The sequence below is a fragment of the Hemibagrus wyckioides genome, linkage group LG02, assembly GCF_019097595.1.
Source record: "Hemibagrus wyckioides isolate EC202008001 linkage group LG02, SWU_Hwy_1.0, whole genome shotgun sequence".
Classification (NCBI taxonomy): Eukaryota; Metazoa; Chordata; class Actinopteri; order Siluriformes; family Bagridae; genus Hemibagrus; species Hemibagrus wyckioides.
Genome location: NC_080711.1, coordinates 7877413 through 7897771, shown reverse-complemented (window position 1 = coordinate 7897771; position 20359 = coordinate 7877413). Strand labels below are relative to the sequence as shown.

General features: G+C 37.7%; 1 protein-coding gene across 1 annotated transcript in view; it reads left to right on the top strand.

Annotated features, from left to right (window-relative positions):
• The window catches only part of crhr1 (corticotropin releasing hormone receptor 1), a 140544-nt gene that overhangs the window by 67331 nt on the left and 52854 nt on the right, over positions 1-20359 (top strand). Inside the window, exon 5 of the mRNA XM_058405397.1 lies at positions 7970-8055. Coding sequence (XP_058261380.1) covers positions 7970-8055 — 86 coding nt within the window. The remainder of the gene's footprint in view (positions 1-7969; positions 8056-20359) is intronic.

Sequence of the window (20359 nt, the reverse complement as noted above, 5' to 3'; positions counted from 1 at the left end):
TGACTCAAACGCTAAACAAATTCATGTGCTTACATGCACACACACACACAAACACACACACACACACAAGAATCAAAATGAATGAATCAGCTATCAAGGAGCCAACTGGGGGCAACAAGCCCAGAACACCACACCTACCCACCACATGCATGCACATAAACACCTAGACACACACACACACCTTTCCATGCAGTAAGGAAGCCTGGTTACTGAAATAAAAGATAACCCACTGTAAATCCTCCACTGGACATTGCCTACTGTAGTATATTGTCTCTGGATGTTATTCGGTGTGTGTGTGTGTGTGTGCCTGAGCGGATTGTGTGAGAAGAAGGAACAGTGTGTGGGTGGTGGAGCACAGAGACACGTTTCTGATGAATGCATAGTGGGTAATGCATCACTTTAATCAGCAGCGCATATTTTCATCACTCCAAGTAATTACTCGCTAAGAAACGGTCCCATTCTTCTGAGCCGTGTTCAGTCGTGATGATTCATGTGCACACATTACAGGAGTCACAGATTTCAACTTTGTTGTGTCATTGCTTTGAGAATTGGGTTTACGCTGAGTGACCTTGGCTTTAATTATTTTTTTTCAGTTGAGCTTATAAAAGTTTAAAAATGTCTTAACAGGTCAGTATCCATAAATTGTGAATGAATATTTACAGAAATCCAAATGAAACGAAATTAGAATCAAATAGCAGTGCTGATTTGATCCTGAGCTCAGATTATATTATTAGATTATATATTAGTGGTGGCTCAAGAAGTTACGGCACTGGGGTGATGATGCCAAGCTGCCACTGTTGAGCCTTAACCCTCAGTGCTCCAGGGGCACTGCATCATGGCTGACCCTACGCTCTGATCCCATATGCAAAGAAAGAATTTCATGTACACTACCAGTCAAAAGTTTTTAATTCAATGTTTTTTGTTTAGGGATTTACTTTCTACATTCTTGAACAATACTGGAGATTTCAAAACTATGAAATAACACACATGGACTTAAGTAATCCATATGTAATGACAACAAAAAACAGTCAGTTGTTATTTTAAGACACGAAGGTCAGGTGTTCTGGAATAGTTCTTGCAAGAACAGTATTGTCAAGTGCATTTGCAAAACCCATCAAGCACCATGATGAAACTGGCTCACATGAAGACCATCCCAGTAAAGCAAGACCAAAACTGACCTCTGCTGCAGAGGAGAAGTTCATTTAGAGTGACCAGCCTCAGAAATCACCAATTAACAGCACCTCAGATTAGAGCCATTATGAAGGATTTACAGAGCATCAGTAGCAGACATCTCTCAATATCAACTGTTCAAAGGACATTATTGTGTATTTCAGCCGCCTCCAGCATTGTTTTACAATGTAGAAAGAAATAAACATCAGGAAAGAGCATTTTTGACTGGTAGTATATATGTGACAATTAAAGGCTTCTATCTATCTATCTGTTAGACAGAAGAAATAAAATCTAATATATAGGTATGCCAAAAGCTCAACAGTGAAACTACTATACTGCATTATATCACAAGGTCTCAATGCTAATAAGGATGATGTGAGACAAACCAGCACACACACACATAGGACACAGTCACATCCTGGTACACTCACAGTATAAGAGCACATTCAGGTCATTCACACTATATGCTTGGTGTCTGTCAGTACCAGTCGTTGCCTGTCCCTGTTTATGCTCCCTGTACATCTCCTGGCCTGTACTTGTTTATCGACTATCTTTTTGGATCTTGTCTTTTTGCCAGTTTAATTACCTGGTGGTCCAGCAGCAAGATTCCCTGGTAGGGAACCGCCCCAGCCTTTGAGGGGTTAACTCCTAGTGCAGGTCCGAACCCCACATAAATGGTACTGTTGTGTAAGGAAGAGCTTCTGGCGTAAAACCTGTGCCAAAATTAAATACGTGGATCGGATGATACGCTGTAGCAACCTGAACAGGGAACAGCCGAAGGACAACAAATACACCAAAATATGAAACTTTCACCTGTTTTGGGCCAGCTTGTGTTCAGCGTTGAATTACTTTATATAAGGCTAATAGATTATATAACCGATAGAAATGTGCATGATTTATAAAACCAGAACCAACTGGATTTTCGTCTTTGTAGGTAATGCAAGGAAGTTAACGTTTCTAAAAAGTCTGATTATTGGGTTTAAATGTTGTAATTGTGTTTTACTAAAAGAAGTTTGAGTGGAGCTGTATGTTATCTCTTAATGTGGAGAGAATTGTGAATTGTTTGCCCAGCAGGAGGCTCAAAACCCCGCCCCTTTTCAAGTCTTTTATATCAGGCTTGCGGTGATTAAATAATTAATTTGTTTATACTAATTGAAAATGTCTGTAGTCGATATCCGGTGTCCTGGTAAATAAGGTTAAGTTGAGGTTAAGGGTTAAGGCTTGAATGTAAATCATTAATAATCCAATCCGATATGGATGCCTAAAATGAACCGTACATTGATGGGGTTTTTTTTTTATCTTTGAAAGACAGACAGGCTTAGTGCTGCATAACTCTGCATATCCATATAGCTGCAGATCTGTACACCACTTTAAGCTTTTTACAGAGCTAGCTCAGTCAGGTCAATTTAACACAGCTGTTCTTTATTGAAGCACAGGATGGAGTAAATCCCTGTTTGGATTAGATTAGGTTTACATTGGGGGGTGGGCTAATGTAATTATTACCAGAGTGTCTCTGGGATTTCAGTTCTTCTTTAGTTCCAAACCTATCTTGTTAGTCATTTGTTACTGTGTGTGTGTGTGTGTGTGTGTGCGCATATCTCTGGAATATACTGTATATGACATAAGACATACCGTATGAAATGTGGGTCTATAAAATGACCACTCCAGGTAATACACTTCCTGCCAATCAAAGGTTACCTGATATCCTTTGGGAAAAGAAAATAAGTGCTCACTCTTTCTTCTATTGAAACCTGAACAGAGCGAAGTATTGACCAAGCTAAAGAAAAAAAAAGAAAACTACAATATACATGAGGTTGAAAAGGGCTTTTCAGAGAAGTGACCTTTGTTTGGTTATTAAGTTTCCAAACACAGGTGTTGTGTATGGATGGTAGGGTCATGTGATATACTGATGATCAAGTGGCACTTGTATGGGCACAAGCACACATAAAGTGCTTTTATGAAGCAACAAAATAATCTGTATTAAAATGAGGTGTATGCAGCATACATGGTATTGTTAAGGTGATGGGAATTATGTATAAAGACAGTATACATGAGTATCCTGTGCTCAGGAATCAGTCATACATAGACACACATTATCAGTGTCTTGTAAGATGTAACATATCTTTATATCAGAGGCTAAAAAATTAGTCTTTAGTAGCTTTTCATAAGTATTTCTGTTTTTATCTAGCCTTCTAGGAGCAATATATTCATAGAAAAGGTCCAAAAAAAACAAAAACAGTTATTTTTTATACAGATTTTCAGAGTAAATGGTGAACCAACCTCATTTCTGCTCTCTGAGATGTCCCAAGTGCTTGTTCATAAGCATCTAAAATTTGAAGCTAGAATTCTGTATAAGGTTATCCAACAGTGGGAAAAACACACGTCTCACACTGAAAGCCAACAATTGAGTCCTGATTCATTTTATAACAGACTTGCAGCCAGAAGATATTCATTTGTTTATATTGATTATATAGCTCTGTCACCCGGGAGGGGCTCGGAGTAGAGCCGCTGCTCCTCCACATCGAAAGAGGCCAGTTGAGGCGGCTTGGGCATCTGTTTCGGATGCCTCCTTGACGTCTCCCATGGAAGGTGTTGCGGGCATGCCCCACCAGGAAGAGACCCCGGGGAAGACCCAGGACATGCTGGAGGGACTATGTCTCTCTACTGACCTGGGAATGCCTTGGAATTCCCCCAGATGAGTTGGAGGAAGTGGCTAGGGAGAGGGAAGTCTGGGCGTTCCTGCTTAGACTGCTGCCCCAGCGACCTGGCTACGGATAAGCAGGAGAGAATGATGATGATGATGATGATTATATTGAAATTGTCCCATAAGCTACATAATGTCCACATAATGGAAGGGCAATGTACTGGTAGAAAGTTTTAAAGGATGCGGCTCAACACATCACTGTAGTGTTTTCCTCAAATAATACCAAAGTTGCAAAAAAATTCCTAATTGAATTTTAAGCCAATCAGAGTGAAGTATAGCTAAACAATTTTTTAGACCCAATTCTGGACATGGCTTCATGACATAGCTTTATGACAATGAAATGTAAGAGCTAAAGTAGTAAATACAAAATGTAAGAGCTCAGGCTACAATATAAGAGCCAGCAGCATGAACTTTATTAACTTTAACTAAATGCCAAAAAATTTGAATTGCTACGTCCTTGAAACAACTAAGTGGGTAAAGACTGCTAGCTCCCAACCTGCATATAGCTAGGCAGTTCAGATGTACTGCATCAGTATGTCAGTATAGTGTGTATAGGGGTTGGAGCACTAGACCCTAGCTCACTTCACACTGCATATTACTGGGTGTTTAGCAGTGCTAGTGAACTAGCTGTATATTACTCCTAACTAGCTCCATATTTTTAGGTATATTCTATATTATTAGCTAGCTAAGTGTGTGCTTACAATCTGTTTCCATTTTAACAAATTAAATAGTGTAAATCCAGCATACCAACCTATAGGGATCTTCATGTTTTGTTTTTTTTTCTTTATATAGATAATTACAACAGATGATTTTTATTTTATGAAAAATTCCACTGAAAACCTCTTGAGAAAACTAGAAATGGTACTCATCCAAAAAATCTTTGGGTAAGAGTGCATTTCCTGTTTATTACTGGGGGATTTTTTTGGTTTGGTTTGGGGTTTTTTTTTTTCTTGGTTGTTTTGTTATTTATTTTGAGGGACAGCTGTCCTACTGTTCTGAATGTTCACGAATGTTTCCTGAGTTCCTGAAAAATTGTTTCAAGTGATGTTTCGAGAGAGAGAGAGAGAGAGAGAGAGAGAGAGAGAGAGAGAGGAGAGAAAGAGAGAGAGATCCTTACCCCTAAAGCTGTGCTGTTCTCACAACACAGCTGTGTAATTTTAGACATCAATTCCTCAATGTCATAACCTCACACTAATCCCAAGACTCCACCTATCACCCCATTCACTGGTTCTTTTTAAGACATTCAAACACATTATTTTTTTTTCCTCCTCGGTGTCATTGGCATACATTGCTTTCTAACCCACTCTTGCTTACTTGCTTACATTAAACGTGGACGCACAAAACCACAGAAACCAAAGACACCACAGGAGGAGACTGTTGGAGGTGTGAGCTAATGGGTAACAGTTTCGGTATCAACCAACCTGCCTGGGTATAGAAAGCATTAGCTGGTCAGTGTTATTTTTAGCACGTGAGATCGAATATCGATGCATTGTCTGAGAAGCGCTCAGAATATCATGAGGTCATGTATTGATCGCGTCCCGCCTGGAATGTTGGCTGGAGCGATGCATAAACATAAATCTTCTTTAGTGACAGCATGCCGGCTTAGACAGCAGCTGCTGAAGAGCTTGAAGGGAACATAACCTCAGAAACCCCGATCATAAACTCCGGCAGAAGTAAAGTAACTAAGAAACACCGGATGTTTTCACTTACAATGCTAAATTATAAATATATATTCAATGCAATATATGGAATACTTAAAAAGACAGTGACTAGAGCTGCATCCCAAAATGACATACTACACACTATGTACTCTACTGTATGAATTTTAGAAGGGTCGTGTCTTATCAAATGGAACATTAACGCTTTTTACTAACTGGAAGTGTAAGTCGTTTCCCAGTCGATGCCAAATGACGTTGCTTCAGCAGAATTATTTTATTGTTGAAAAATCAATCACACAACACTGCCTCATTTAACAACATTTATAAGTCATCCACAGTGTTGTCAGCCATCTTGAACATTTTCCCTCATCCAGCATCAGCACCCGCTAGCTCCGCCTCTTTTCCACTACATTAGATGAATATTTTCAGGTTGAATAAGTGACTCATCCTTGCGTTCACGTCCTCATTTGTAAGTTGTTCTGGATAACAGCATCTGCTACATGAATAAATGTAAATGAAAAAATAAAGTGCACTTCTACTTGTTAGGCTTTTCGGAGTAAATAGTGCATAAGTGTGCAATTTGGGATGCAGCTTATGGATTTGTATTAGTTATATTGTGTAAGTGTAAAGCACTGTTGTGCTCAAAATCTCCAAAAATCAGTCAGAATTCCCTTCACAAAGTTTTACTTTAGTTTCTTTAGTTTCCCGCATGAGTACTGAAACACAGCCTGCTCCAGATTTCACACTGCACCTTGAGCACAGCGATTTAGCTACAACCCTCATTCCTAATTTGAAATGGTTGTGTATCTCACAACATGTCTATTGACTTTTAAATTGCTTAAATGTGGTCAGATGTATAAGAGTGTGGCCCTGAACTTTGCAGGAAGTGTTGTGTTGTTGTTAGAAATAGCCTTTATTTGTCACATATACATTACAGCACAGTGAAATTCTTTCTTCGCATATCCCACTCTTTGAGGTTGGGGTCAGAGTGCAGGGTCAGCCATGATACAGCGCCCCTGGAGCAGAGAGGGCTAAGGCCCTTGCTCAAGGGCCCAACAGTGGCAACTTGGCGGTGCTGGGCTGGGTTGTTGTTGTTGTTGCAACGTTTCTGTTGATTGCTTATTATGGTGCCTTCAAAGATGGCTGCCAGATCCAACATATTTTTAGATGCACAAGCAACTTACTTGTATGTGAACCTGTTAACCATCAGTACTTTTTCAATTATCACACAATTATCTTCCTCATTTATTCAATGACAAAACCCAAAACCTGCCATAGCAGTGACGGTTCATTAAAATTACTTTAAGAGATTAAAAGCAATAAATTATACTCATATTCAGTCAATTTCAGTGAGTACTTTATTTACTTGAGATGTCTTTACAGTAAGCGAGTGTTAGTTCCTGATCCTATTTGAGGTTTAGACTGGTTGTTGTTGATCCTGTTTGCCTGATTGTTTGAGTGTTTAAGGTGTTAACCTTGATTGATCTGTTGAAGTTCTGTTTAAATCACCACAAACTATATAACTATATAACTTACAGAACAAAAAAATATATACAACCTGACAAAAATGACATTTAATGAGCTTGACTCTGATTTCATGCAATGGCACAATGCCACTTTTTCTTTTTTGATATTGATACTGAACCCTGAGTATCAGCTGTTACTGCTACCCGAGTGAAGTGAATCGAATTGATTTATTAAGGACATGCTGTCATTAATATTAACTCTATGGTGTGTCCATGTTCAGCATTGAATGTCTTTGTCATGGCACACTCTACAGTGGTGGTTCATAGCTCATATGAAACACTCGGGACTTTAAGAATTTGTAGTTTTTCGTAAGTATTTCTGTTTTTATTACTAGGTACAATATATTAATTTATTATGAATTATCATTGTTGATGTATTAAACATTTTCACACAAATGTCATGTCACACTCCACAGTGGGGTTTAATATAAAGCTCATATCAAAGTAGACACTCAGGAATATGTAGTTTGTCATAAGTTTTTAAGTTTTTATCTAGACAAGCTAGGGGCAATACATTCATAAAAAGGTCCAAAAAAACGAAAAGAAATATATTTTTACACAAAGTAAATATTAATATCAAACCCATTTCTGCTCTGCAAGATGCCCCAAGTGGTTGTAAATAAACCTATAAAATTTGAAGGTGTTATCTTCAACCACTAAAATTCTGTGTAAGGTTATCCAACAGAGGAAAAAACACACAATGAAAACCAACAAAAGTTCTAACTTATTTTACATCAGACTTTCATCCATAAAATTATTCATTTGCTTATACTGGTTGAAAATGTCGCATAAGTCATTTTCAAATGCATTAAAAGGGGTTAACAAAGAAGCTGTATTAGCTGCTGTAGTTTTCCGCATGATGCTATGACTTGTCTAACAATGGAAACTTTTGTTTCTTTCTGATTTTTCAGATAACGTCTACAGAGAATGTCTGGCTAATGGAACTTGGGCGAAGAAGGGAAACTATTCTCAGTGTCAAGAAATTCTCAACGAAGAGGTAGAGTCATAAAATCTACAGGATTTAGTGGAAGGTTAAGAGATAATTAGTTGTTAAAGGGCTGGAAAATGTTCAGACAAATGACTCTTAAGTGGTAAGGGTTTAATGATGCAGGCTATTCCATCTAAAAATACCACTTCTGTTACAGGAAGTGTAATAAACATTTCAACTTCATCAAGCCATTTCTGAAAAATTAACTTCCTCATTCTATCAAATCAGGATAGACTATGTGTGTGTGAGCTATTTTTTGCTATTGCTATTACACGGGCTAATATTCGAGCAGATTTATATAAATCATATCAGCATATCATGTAGCATCATGTAAATGGAAACACAAAGACACACGTCCTTCTGGTTTTAAGACAGGTTTTTTTTTTTTTTTTTTTGGTTCATTTAATCCAGGTTTAAGAACATCACTTCTTTTCAGCGATTGGAACATTTTTACAGTGTCTAGAGATGTGAAACTCCACAAAATAACAAAATAATGTTTTTTGGAATCAATTTTTGAGAAGTAATAAAAAAAAATCAATAATAACGTTACCAAAACTTCGCCGCCCCTCATTTTAACACACAAACATTGCTCTGATTCTGACTTTTTCCCCAAATACTGCAACTTTTTCTCATAATATAATAACATATATATCACAACTTTATTTGTAAAATATCACAGATACTTTCTAATCATATCAGATATTACACTAAAAAAATTTTTCTCAAAATATTACCACTTCTATAAAAATCTTTTTAAAGTTTTATCTTTTAAAGTTTTTACTTTTTAAACACTGGACCTAAAATGCCAATGACCTGAGTTAATAAAAAGTTGTTTAAAAAAGTTATATAGTTGTAAATCGCAGCACAGTTATAATGATTCATGGATATGGGCTTTGTGGAAAAAATTGCCAAGATATTAAGGAGATACTGACGAGTCATATTTAAGCAAAGATGCAGCACAGGTATTGTCTTCTTGTACGATTTATCAGCTGCCATCAATTGTAAGACTAACGGTTAGAAGAGGAAATAAATAATGTATACATCTTCCGCTTTCTGTGCTTATCTGCTTTCAAAGTGAGCGTTTAAGCAGGCACGGCAGGAAGCTGTCTGTATGTAGGATCTTAAAAGCGAGAAGCAGTTCTGTGTGCGCGGTATTAAATCGGGCAGAGTTCAATAATGCATAAGCTGACAGTTATATAGCAGGAGGGTGGGCTTCAACTGCTATTAACTCCACCTAGTAGGCCATTACACCCAGCTACTGGATTGGGATAGTCACTATTGTTTGCAGATCAGTGCTCCCTTTTATTCCGCCACAACGAGTTGCAAGAAATTCTTCGCTCTCGCTCCAAACAAGTGTAAGAGGGTGAAATTCAAGCAAGCTGTCCTATTATATAAGACAGTTTAAGAGGAATATTATAAATTGTATATCGCTGAAACAGCTTTATAGACCAGTGAATCCTCTACTTCAATACTGCTGAACCGCACAAAATGCTCACTTAATACTCCACAGTGCAGCTGGGCATCTAGACTAGCCCTAATGTCTAGCCTACATCCTACATAGTTAAGCAAACTAAACGATTATACACTTAGTTATATTTTGTTCCTGTTTACTTAATGAGCCGGTGTTTTATTTGTGTTTGTTTGATTATAAGCTGGTTTGTGGTGGTGGTGTTTTTTTCTTATTTAATTGAATAGGAATGAACTGCCCTTAACACGCCTGGTCAACCTTCACCTCCCAGCTTTAATGTGATAATAAAGTAAGATGAATATGTTAGTAGCCAAGTTGCAGAAAATAGTGATTGTGAAACTTTTATCTCCCCCACAAATGTTTTAACCATTTTGTTAGCTTGAATATGAAGGTGCTTCACTTAGTTCCACATTATAGTTGGTGATTAAATCGTTTTTATTTCCTTCAGCTTTTGTTTGTTTTCTAAAAGAAATAATGAATGATGTTTGTTTTTTCAAAACTGTTGTTCAATGATAAAATGAGTTAACAAGAATTTTACACAAATGAAACAAATGTTAATTAAAGAATGAGATGACATACATTGAATCTGTTTTAGCTACGTTTAAATTGTTAAACCTCCATCAACAATAACAATAAACCCTTAAGTCTAACAATCCTTACCTTAGCCCAAAGCTTAAACCCTAACATCAACCCTTAAACCTAAGCCATGAATTTTAACCCTAACCCCCAACACTAAACCCTGACTCTAACCCTAAACCCCAACCCTAAGCCATAGCACAAACCCTTAAACCTTAACCCTAACCCTAAACCCTGACTCTAACCCTAAACCCCAACCCTAAGCCATAGCACAAACCCTTAAACCTTAACCCTAACCCTAAACCCCAACCCTAAGCCATAGCACAAACCCTTAAACCTTAACCCTAACTCTAAACCCTGACTCCAACCCTAAACCCCAACCCTAAGCCATAGCACAAACCCTTAAACCTTAACCCTAACCCTAAACCCTGACTCCAACCCTAAACCCCAACCCTAAGCCATAGCACAAACCCTTAAACCTTAACCCTAACCCTAAACCCTGACTCCAACCCTAAGCCATAGCACAAACCCTTAAACCTTAACCCTAACCCTAAACCCTGACTCCAACCCTAAACCCCAACCCTAAGCCATAGCACAAACCCTTAAACCTTAACCCTAACCCCTGACTCCAAGCCCTAACATCAACCCTTAAACCTAAGCCATAACCTTAAACCTAAACCCTAACCCCCAATCCTTAAACCTAAGCCATAACGGCTTACACTGGTGACACTGGAGACAACTTCCATTCAAGTCCATAAGAGACTCCTAATAGAAAGTGCCTACACAATATGCACAAAACTATGTGGTCACATGACCTTCACACACATTCGTGGTTCGTCCCCAGACTGTTGCCACAAATTTGGAAGTGCACAATTGGATCAAATGTTTTTTAAGCTAAAGCATTAAGATGACCTTCACTGGAACTAAGGAACCCAAACCTGATCCAGCATGTACACAAAGCGAGACATGGTTTAACAAGATCAGAGTAGAACAACCCGAGTGTTCTTCACAGAGCTCTGACCTCAACCTCACTGAACACCTCTGGGATGAACTGGAACATTTCCCAGACCTCATCACCCACCATCAGTGCCTGACCTTATTAATGCTCTTGTGGATGAATGAGCAAATAATCACAGTTACACTGCAAAATCTAGTGGAAAGCCTTTCCAGAAGAGTAGAGCTTATTATGGGATATTCAACATATATATATATATATGTATATGTATATAGTTTGGGATCACTTGGAAACCCATTTGATAAACATTAAATTAACCAGATCTTTAAAGTAAGATTCACACTGTTGCCCATTATTAACAACTGTCAGCTGAAAACTGTTGTGCTGATTAATGGAGCAATAAAAGTGGCCTTCTTTAAGGTTAGTTTAGTATCTGGAGCATCACGCATTGAGGGTTTGTTTACAAGCTCAAAATATCCAGAAAGAAAGAACTTTCTTTCTTTTCATGGAAAGAACTGATCTTGCCATGCTGTGAACTACTCCCTTCATAGAACAGCACAAACTGGTTCTAACCAGAGCAAAAAAAGGAGTGGGAGGCCCCTTTGCCCTTCTGGAAAACAAGGAAATTTCCAAGTGATTCAAAACTTTTGTACAGTAATCTATTTCCCGTTAGCTTTAAATAATATGCAGCATCCATCATACCCTGGGAATGAGCTGAATCTATAGAAACCATTACATATTAGATGAGCACATTAATACCAAACCTGTGATAGCTGATAGAATGTCCACTTTTTGAAAAGTCTGGTTCCCACCAAAATACAGTATATCAGTAGCCTTACAGTGGTACTGTTATAGAAAAGGAATCAACAGTTTTCGACCAATCAGATTCAATAGAGTTCACTAACTTGATCATATTGAGTGGTACAAGTTGTATTATGTTAAATTTTTCCTTTATATTCATCTGCTGGTGAGCTCGTGACTGGTTTTTTGAGACACTAAATTGAAATCCTGGGAAAAGATCCATAATGCTAATCTACTTTTCAGCTAATTCCCATCTGCATTCTACTTCCTGAATTTTAGATGAATCATCCTGGATTTCACCTACACCGGTAATGGGAATTCTGTTGAGGCTTTGGTCATTAATGGACTCCATATTTTTCCTCTATCCATAACATATGGCTGAGTCAATTCATCAGTGATATACTGTATTAAGCGCTTTATTAATTGAGTCAGTGATCTTGGATTTGAAATGGCAAAAATTTGTGCTGGCTTGTGGCTCACATATTTCAGTAAAATGATCTACATGGTCTCTTTGTCACAGCTGGCAGATATAGAGAATAACCGAGATGAATGCAAAATTCTTGTTACTTCACGCTACTTTACTTCAAATTTCAGCGTTTTGCCAGCTCTTCTCTATTCTAAAATAGTAACTGAGATCATTACCAAAACCAGACGTTTGGCTATATTAGAGCAATGCTATGAACAAGCTTTTCTTTGCACCAAAACATGGCAGAACTTTAAAAAATGATGTCATGAGAGAGCCTAATTTTTTTTTAGAAATGTACAGTATATATTTCTATATTATATAAAGCTGCTTGGTGACAGTATCCATTGTTCAAAGTGCTATAAAAGACAATTAAATAACTTCTTCTATTTGGATAATTCATAAACTACTTATAAGAAAATGATCATCAAAGATGTTCATACAAAAATGCTTTTGTTGAGCGATTTACAGAAGTCTATATATTTCGGTCTAAGAACTAATAGTACAGTATGTTTGCTTGCATGCTGCTTCTAATATGAAGGGAAAAAGGCAGTAAATCCACCGTGTCACATCTCTGTGACTTTTGAATTTACCCGAGCGAATATCTGGAAATTTTTCCTCTCCACCAAAATGGGTGAACTGATTGCATGGCTCTGTTCCAGCTTGTCCCTGGAGAATCAGCTAGGTTATTATTTGTTTGTTTCCTTTTTCAAAGTTTTTTCTCCAAGATGGAACCTTGTCAGTTTTTTTTTCCAGATATGTCCTCTAATAAACATATATTTTTTTTTCATTTGAATAAATACTCAGAATTACCTGTTAATTAAATCATTAGTGTGTGTCGAGCACAAAATAATTGTGATTTTTTCAGAGCAGATTATGTGTTTTCATTAGGAGAGAAGTTGAGGAGAGGACTTAATCATCTCACATGGAGTCAAATGGAAACAAATTTCTTCTGTTACTTCAAGTAGTAATGACTATCTGTTTTACTACATTCACACATACAGCGACTCACAGTGACAAAGCGACCAGAGATCGATTGTTTTCAGTGAGAACTGCTGACTTCTAGTAACAGCAAGCATTGTCCACTATATGTGTGAAACTAGCGACATGTTTAACATGTATAACATGTTTAACTGTCATACAGTTTAACTTTATGCAGACATTTGTAGTATTTGTTTAATCAGGCAGAGTTGAAATTTACCTTTACCTACACTGGCACATATGACTAGGATGTTCAGTACCCCCTACACACACCACATACTCGCGCTCAGAGCCACACACACATACAAAATGCCAAGCATACGGGAGCTAGCTACCAGTGATCTCTGCCATCTGTTTCCTGCTGGACTGGAGGTTTAATAATTAATAAGTCCACTCACGAAGGGGAACATGTGGTTGTGCTACACTGTTCTTGCTTTAAGCAGAAGGCCCTATCGCATGGGTTCTGCCCGGGAAAACTTAGCTTAAAAGTAATTTGCTAGCTTAAACGAAGTGTAGCGATGTCAGCAATCTAGAATCTGGTAGTTCACCACAGTATTTCCCGTAACGCTGAAGTCTTCCTCGAACCTTTGAATCTGTGTAATCCATGAGGCACTTATGACTTATGCCCAGTGAACAGATACAGACTTTTGTACTTACAAGTTGTTGATATAATCTGGAACTGTTCCTGTTTCCTGTGGAAAATAAGTGGCTCTATAACCACAAAAATCTGATTAATACTGTCACCAAAATGTGGCTGGTCTGGAACCAATAACCATGATATCACTGGTTTTGTGGCGCAATTCAAACAACTGAATTACCAATGAATTATTGATATATTTAAAGAGAACGACCAAATAAAATACACAGTAGACACAAATGTTCCAACTAGAGAAAGTACTAACAGATGAATCCAATTGTTTGCATCCCCTCATTTTTCACAGAGGATGAAAAGGGAAAATGTACATCCTTTTATCATTTGTTAACAGACTTCCAATATTGGAAGTAGAGTGGTGTGGATGAGTTTTGTCAAATCAGTTGGAATTTTCCTAAATTTCATAGGGATACATTCTGGAGCTGAAATGGACTTAACTGGGATCGTAATGTGTGTCATGAATTTTTACGCTTATTGGCAGATGCCTTATCCAGAGCTACTTACAGAAGGGCTTTGAAGTTTCTATGAATGATTAAATCCTGACACTGACTCACTAGATCACAGACTAGATCAGTACATACCATCAGTCTAATCAACTCTGTTGGGGAGGTAATGTACCAAGAAAAGCTCGCAGTTAGTTGTAATCCTTTTCTGGTGTTCCAGTACGCTCATGAAACAACTTATGCAGCATTTTCAATCAACATAAACAAATGAATTATTTTCCGGTCGCAAGTCTGATATAAAATGAGTCAGGACACTGTTGGCTTTCAGTGTGTGGCGTGTTTTTCCCTCTGTTGGGATGACCTCAAGGGCATTCCTAGGATTTGAAAACATCAGGGGCTGAGCCCGAAACATCAGGGGCTAATTAGAGAGAAGGGGTAAGCAAGAATAACACGTTTTGAAAGGGCATTTTTATGTAAGATTTTTTAATAATAAACACAAATGAACACAAACAGTAGCCGACTACAAAATTTCATTCGATTTTTTTTCTGACTCATTTCAGAGTCTTGTTACTAAAAAAGGAGTTGATTAAATTCATTACATTTTCTCTCTCACAGATACACCATGCATTATTATCTCTCTTACAGCATGTGTGTAAAGCAGTGCCGTGTTGATCCTTTTTTATTATTATCATTTTACAATAATCTATATTATACTTGCACCTCTTATTTCATTCCTCATTTATGCTGCCACTACTGTATGAATTATTCTTTGTTTATTTTGTTTATGCTTGTATCTTGTCTACTTCATGCTCTTGGTGACTTTTCTATCCTATTTTTTTGAGGGTGGAATCATCAGAGAGTATCTCAGAGACTTGACTTGAGCAAAAAGGGTCAACTACCATACTAGTATTTAATAGAGCTGAGAATTCCTTTTTCAATGGACAGAAGAGCCGAATGATGGAGTCTGTTCTGGTCCATTGTTCACCTAAGCCATGCATGTATTTTAACTTAAATACTGCATTAGCTGAATAATAGAAAGTCATGATGTTCAGACTGTAATGTCTTAGTGCTTTAACAGTTTATATTTTATTATATTATGTTTTATCTCGTGGTATTTTGGTGTGTGTGTGTGTGTGTGCGGAGAGAGATGTCAGTCAAAATTGCGTATAGTAAACGGCAACAGTGCTCAACTAAACCGATCAACATTTACTTAATCCCTCTACACTCCGGTGGCAAAATTCTGGATTAAACATTCAGGGCTAGATTAAAATCATTCGGGGCTTTTAGATGGTCTCAGAAAGCAGAAATGGGTTTTATATCACCAATTACTTTGAAGATGGAAACATTTTGTGTGAGAAAAATAACCGTTCTGCGGGGGTTTTGGATGTTATCTATGATTATATTGCTGGCTAGATAAAAACGGAAGTACTTATAAACCTCTATAAATTCTTAAAGCTTGGAGTGTCTACTTTCAAATTAGTCATTAATGCCAAAAAAATTCAATGTTGGACATTGCAGGCACAAAATCCATTTTTTGGCCACTGGTTAAAAGAGTTAAAGTGCTAGTTGAAGTCAGGAAAAGGTAGGTCTTTAGACGCTGATTGTAAGCCAGTGATTCAGCTGTTCAGATGTCTCTGAGGTGTGCATCTCTCCAGTTCCTTCAAATTTAGCCACTCTGTTGTGTTTTGGTGGACGTCCTCCTCAGGGCAGAGGCACGGTCGTGTCATATTGTTTCCATTTTGTAATACTGGATTTAATTGTACTCCACAGGATGTTCAGTTTTATTTTATTTTTTTACCAAACCGTGACTGATAATTTTCCAGAACTTTGTCCCAGATTGTTTCACTTGGTCCTTGGACTTCCTGATGCCACTCAATTAGATATGATCTCTAACCAGTGCTGAAGCCTTCCAGATCCGTCTGTGTTCATGTTGAGATCACTTTAAGAGAATGAAGGTTTACTACAATAGAAAAACAAAACTAGGAAATATGTGACCACTCAGATTTAAGAGAATTACTTGTTGCATATGGGACACTCACCAAAACATAATTTCATTGCTTATGCTAAATTTATTTGAAGAATGTTTCTAGTTGCTAAATCAAACCAATTACACTGGGAATTCCCATGAGCACGTTGGCACTGATGAGAACTATAGTATTTGGAGAACTTGAGCCTCAGTTCAGATGACAGTTTATAGTTATATAGTAGTTATAGTTATATAGTTGATAGTTTTTTATTCAGTGCTTTGAAAATACATGATGAAATCATTTTGCATGTACAAAACCCGAACTGCATCAATATAACTCAATCAAAAAAAACGTAAAGGCTCTGGAGCTGATGATCAGATTGCCTCCAGACAGTTGTGCAGCTGCCAGGGTTACACCCTTAAATAAGACTCTTTAACCTATTCTCTGACCATGTGCTCTGATCACAATACTAACAAACTGGGATATACAGTATGAAAAAAAAAAGAAGAAAGGTTGGAGGTTTGATTTCTGCTTCCACTATATGGGTACAGAGTTTGCATGTTCTCCCTGAGGGTTTCCTCCAGGTACTCCAGTGTCCTCTCCTATTCCAAAGACGTGTGTTGTATGCTTATTGGCATGTCTAAATGCTCTGTTGGGTTGGCACACCATCCCGTGAGTCCCCCGACTCTTTCCAATATCCACAATATCCATCCATTTGCTTTCTGTACCATTTATCCTACTCAGGGTCCTGGGGTCATGTGGTCAGGGTCATGTGGTAGGATAAGCAGTAAAAAAAAAACTGATGGATATACATGTATTCTTGACAAATAAAGCTTGTTTTCCTTTACTTCCCAGTTAAAAACAACATATATATATATATATATATATATATATTTTTTTTTTTCTTTTTTCATATTGTGCCTGATCTATAGGTAATATCTATAGGATTTGTTTTTGGAGGGTAAAATGTTCTCAGAACCTGAGTTTAATGTGTAAAGTTATTACTTTTACACTAACAGAAAATCTGACATGAAAATTGCAGGCACTCTGAAGATTATTTGATCAATTTAGTGAAATTTGGCCACTAACTGAGTTGCTGGCAGCTGTGAAAAATTAAATCAGATCAGCTTAGTATAGAGTAGCAAAAAAAAGTAATTAAATAAATTGTCACTTAATGATCTTCTATTCTGATGGATGTCTATTTTTTATTTTTTTGGGGGGTGTAAGAGCATTTAAGGATTTGACTTTGATTGTGTCAGGAACAGCTGGACAGTTCCTTGGAAGCCTGCTTCTTTGTGTGTCTTGTTACGCCCTTCCTATTGTTCCTATCCTGATTGTGTCACCTGTATCCCATTAGCCCTAATGTCTACCCCTATAAATAGGGATCCTTGTGTTTGTGTCCTTGTCCATGATTGTTATCTGTACCGTGGTTTCTGTTGGGGTTTTGTTTGCTAGGTTCCATGGCCAAGCTAATGTCTAGGTTTTGTTTTGTTTTGTTTAGTTAACCACGCCATGTCTAGTGTTACGTTTGTTTCCCTATGTCGCGTCTTAAATGTAATAAAAGCAGTGCTTCGCTGAATCCTGCGCATGGGTCTCATTACACCGTGTGCTGGCGTGCGCACACACACCACGGGCGTCTGGGGTCGAGCCCCGCATAGGGCGGGGGTCCCAGACATTACAGATTGACAGATTATTGACAGGGTTGGTGGAACTGGCCTGTTTTTTCTGAATGAGCACCAGATGAGTCCCAGCTCCAGCATCTTGACACCTTGTCAGTAAAATGTGTAACAGGTATCAAAAATAATAAATCTGCGCAATCCTGAGACTTTGATAGAACCAAGAATTAAGTGTCATTTTTTCTTGAAACACCTGCAAAATGCCAAGTTATTAAATCTCGACTAAAGCTGTTACAATGGATTTTTGAAGTTTGAGAGTTATTTCATCATACTGAATTCTGATTTTCTGCTTGAGAAGATACTGAATGTCACTGCTGTCCTCCTGATCCAGTTGCACGAATAACTAGGCAAATGAGAAACGATCGGTTTGTGCCCCTTCACTTCCTCTTCTGTGTCAGCTGAAGTGAGTGTTTTATTTATTTATTTTATTGTTGAGTTGACAAGAAGGTGTGGATTTATTTCAAGCAGCTTCAAGACAAATCACGGGGTTATATTTGTTTACAAGTAGACTGCGAAATCTTTTTATGGAAGTCTGCAGTGTCAGCACTTTGTAACAGTCAGGATTAAGCTGATCATTTCAATTTTTTACACTTCCTGGTTTCTCTGTAACCTTTTGAGAGAGAGAGAGAGAGAGAGAGTTCCTAGCTACTACAACATAAATAACAAGTCCACAATATTCCACATAACTATAAATGGAAGGAATACCATCACTTTGGGAAAACTGTGACAGCAACTCCTTTGTATCAGACGACATCATTCCATCCAGTTATCGATTATTTTCCTAAAACTGCATGGCTGCTCATGTTTGATTCCTAATTTCACAATCTGGCAACCATTTCACATTTATTTCCACAAGCTGCCTAGTTTATGAAAAATAGAATTATAAGATGACAATGTATATAAGATTATATAATATATAATGTATATCTTATATAATATCATTAAAAGATTATAGTCTAATCTAAAAGCACAAGATCCAAAAATTTCCATTTGCCATAAATCATTTGATATATTATTAGAAAAATTAGAATTACAGTCTTTCTGATTTAAGAAACCTTCTTTTTAACAGGTTCGGACAGCTTTATACCCTCTAGTTGCTTCCTCTCTTTCTCAGGTCATGTAAGCACTAAATTTGCTTTGCCAATCCCATGATCTGTCCAAACACAAGAAAGCACTTTCCCATGTGTTACACTTGATGCCCTCTAAAGGATTATAGCAAGCAAAAAGCATTGACAATGGGGCCAGTGTGATCGAGCTATTCCCTAAAGTGACATGGTGCAAATGCAACGCTGGATTAAAAGTAACCCCAGGTGCTGCTGAGAGAACGAGAGCAAAGCTTGAAAAGCTTGTAAAGATAGTAGCATGGACGCTAAAAGACAGGAAGTCGTGTCTACTGGATAAAAGGTCCGGTGAGGTTTAATTCTGTAAATGGCGGTGAAGTAAGAGTTGTAAAAGAATGTGGCTCCATTTAGGATATTGGATTAGGGGAACCACTTTTGGCTTGAGTGACTTGAACATTTAAGCATTGTTAAAGAACATTTCAAAAGAATAAACATTGCTAGGAAATGGAAGGAAAGTAGGATGGTAGCTCTAGTAACACTAATAAATCAAATCACACAAAATTCCACAGACGTACTACAAGCATACCCACATCTCAGAATAATAGGCGTAAAGTACATTTAATTTACACTTTCATAGGAACGCCTATGCACATGCATGGAATTCTCTAATCAGCTAATCATATAGCAGCAGGAGGATGCATAACATCATGCAGATACACGTCAAGTTAATCTTCACATCCAACATCAGAAAGTGTAATCTTTGGGGCTTTAACCATGACATGGTTGTTGGTGCCAGATGAGCTGGTTTGAGTATTTCAGAAACTGCTGATCTCCTGGGATTTTCACACAGGACAGCCTCCAGAGACACATCCACAATCTTCCTCTCTTTCAGCGTGTCATGTTTTATACTGACAACCACATGTATTTATCGTCCCTTTAATTCTCTACCGCTTCATTCAACAGACTCATGTGTTTAAGTTCTCTTATTTCACACAGTAGGATCCTGCTAGCGTTAGAGCGACTCACCCACATGTTTAATCTTTGCCTCAGGCAGCTGTCTGCAAGATGAAAGGACATATTGAGTATTTGCTAGAATTTGATGCAGGACGTCTCTTTCTTTGATAAGTGTCATTTCCATCACTCGCTCGGCAAAAAAAAAGTGTTTTTCTCAAGCAAGAATCCACACATGATACTACGATATTGATCAAAGGCATATTTAAGTTTCCATATTCCCAGTAAGAGCCTTCCTAGAAGATCTACATTGTCCTTG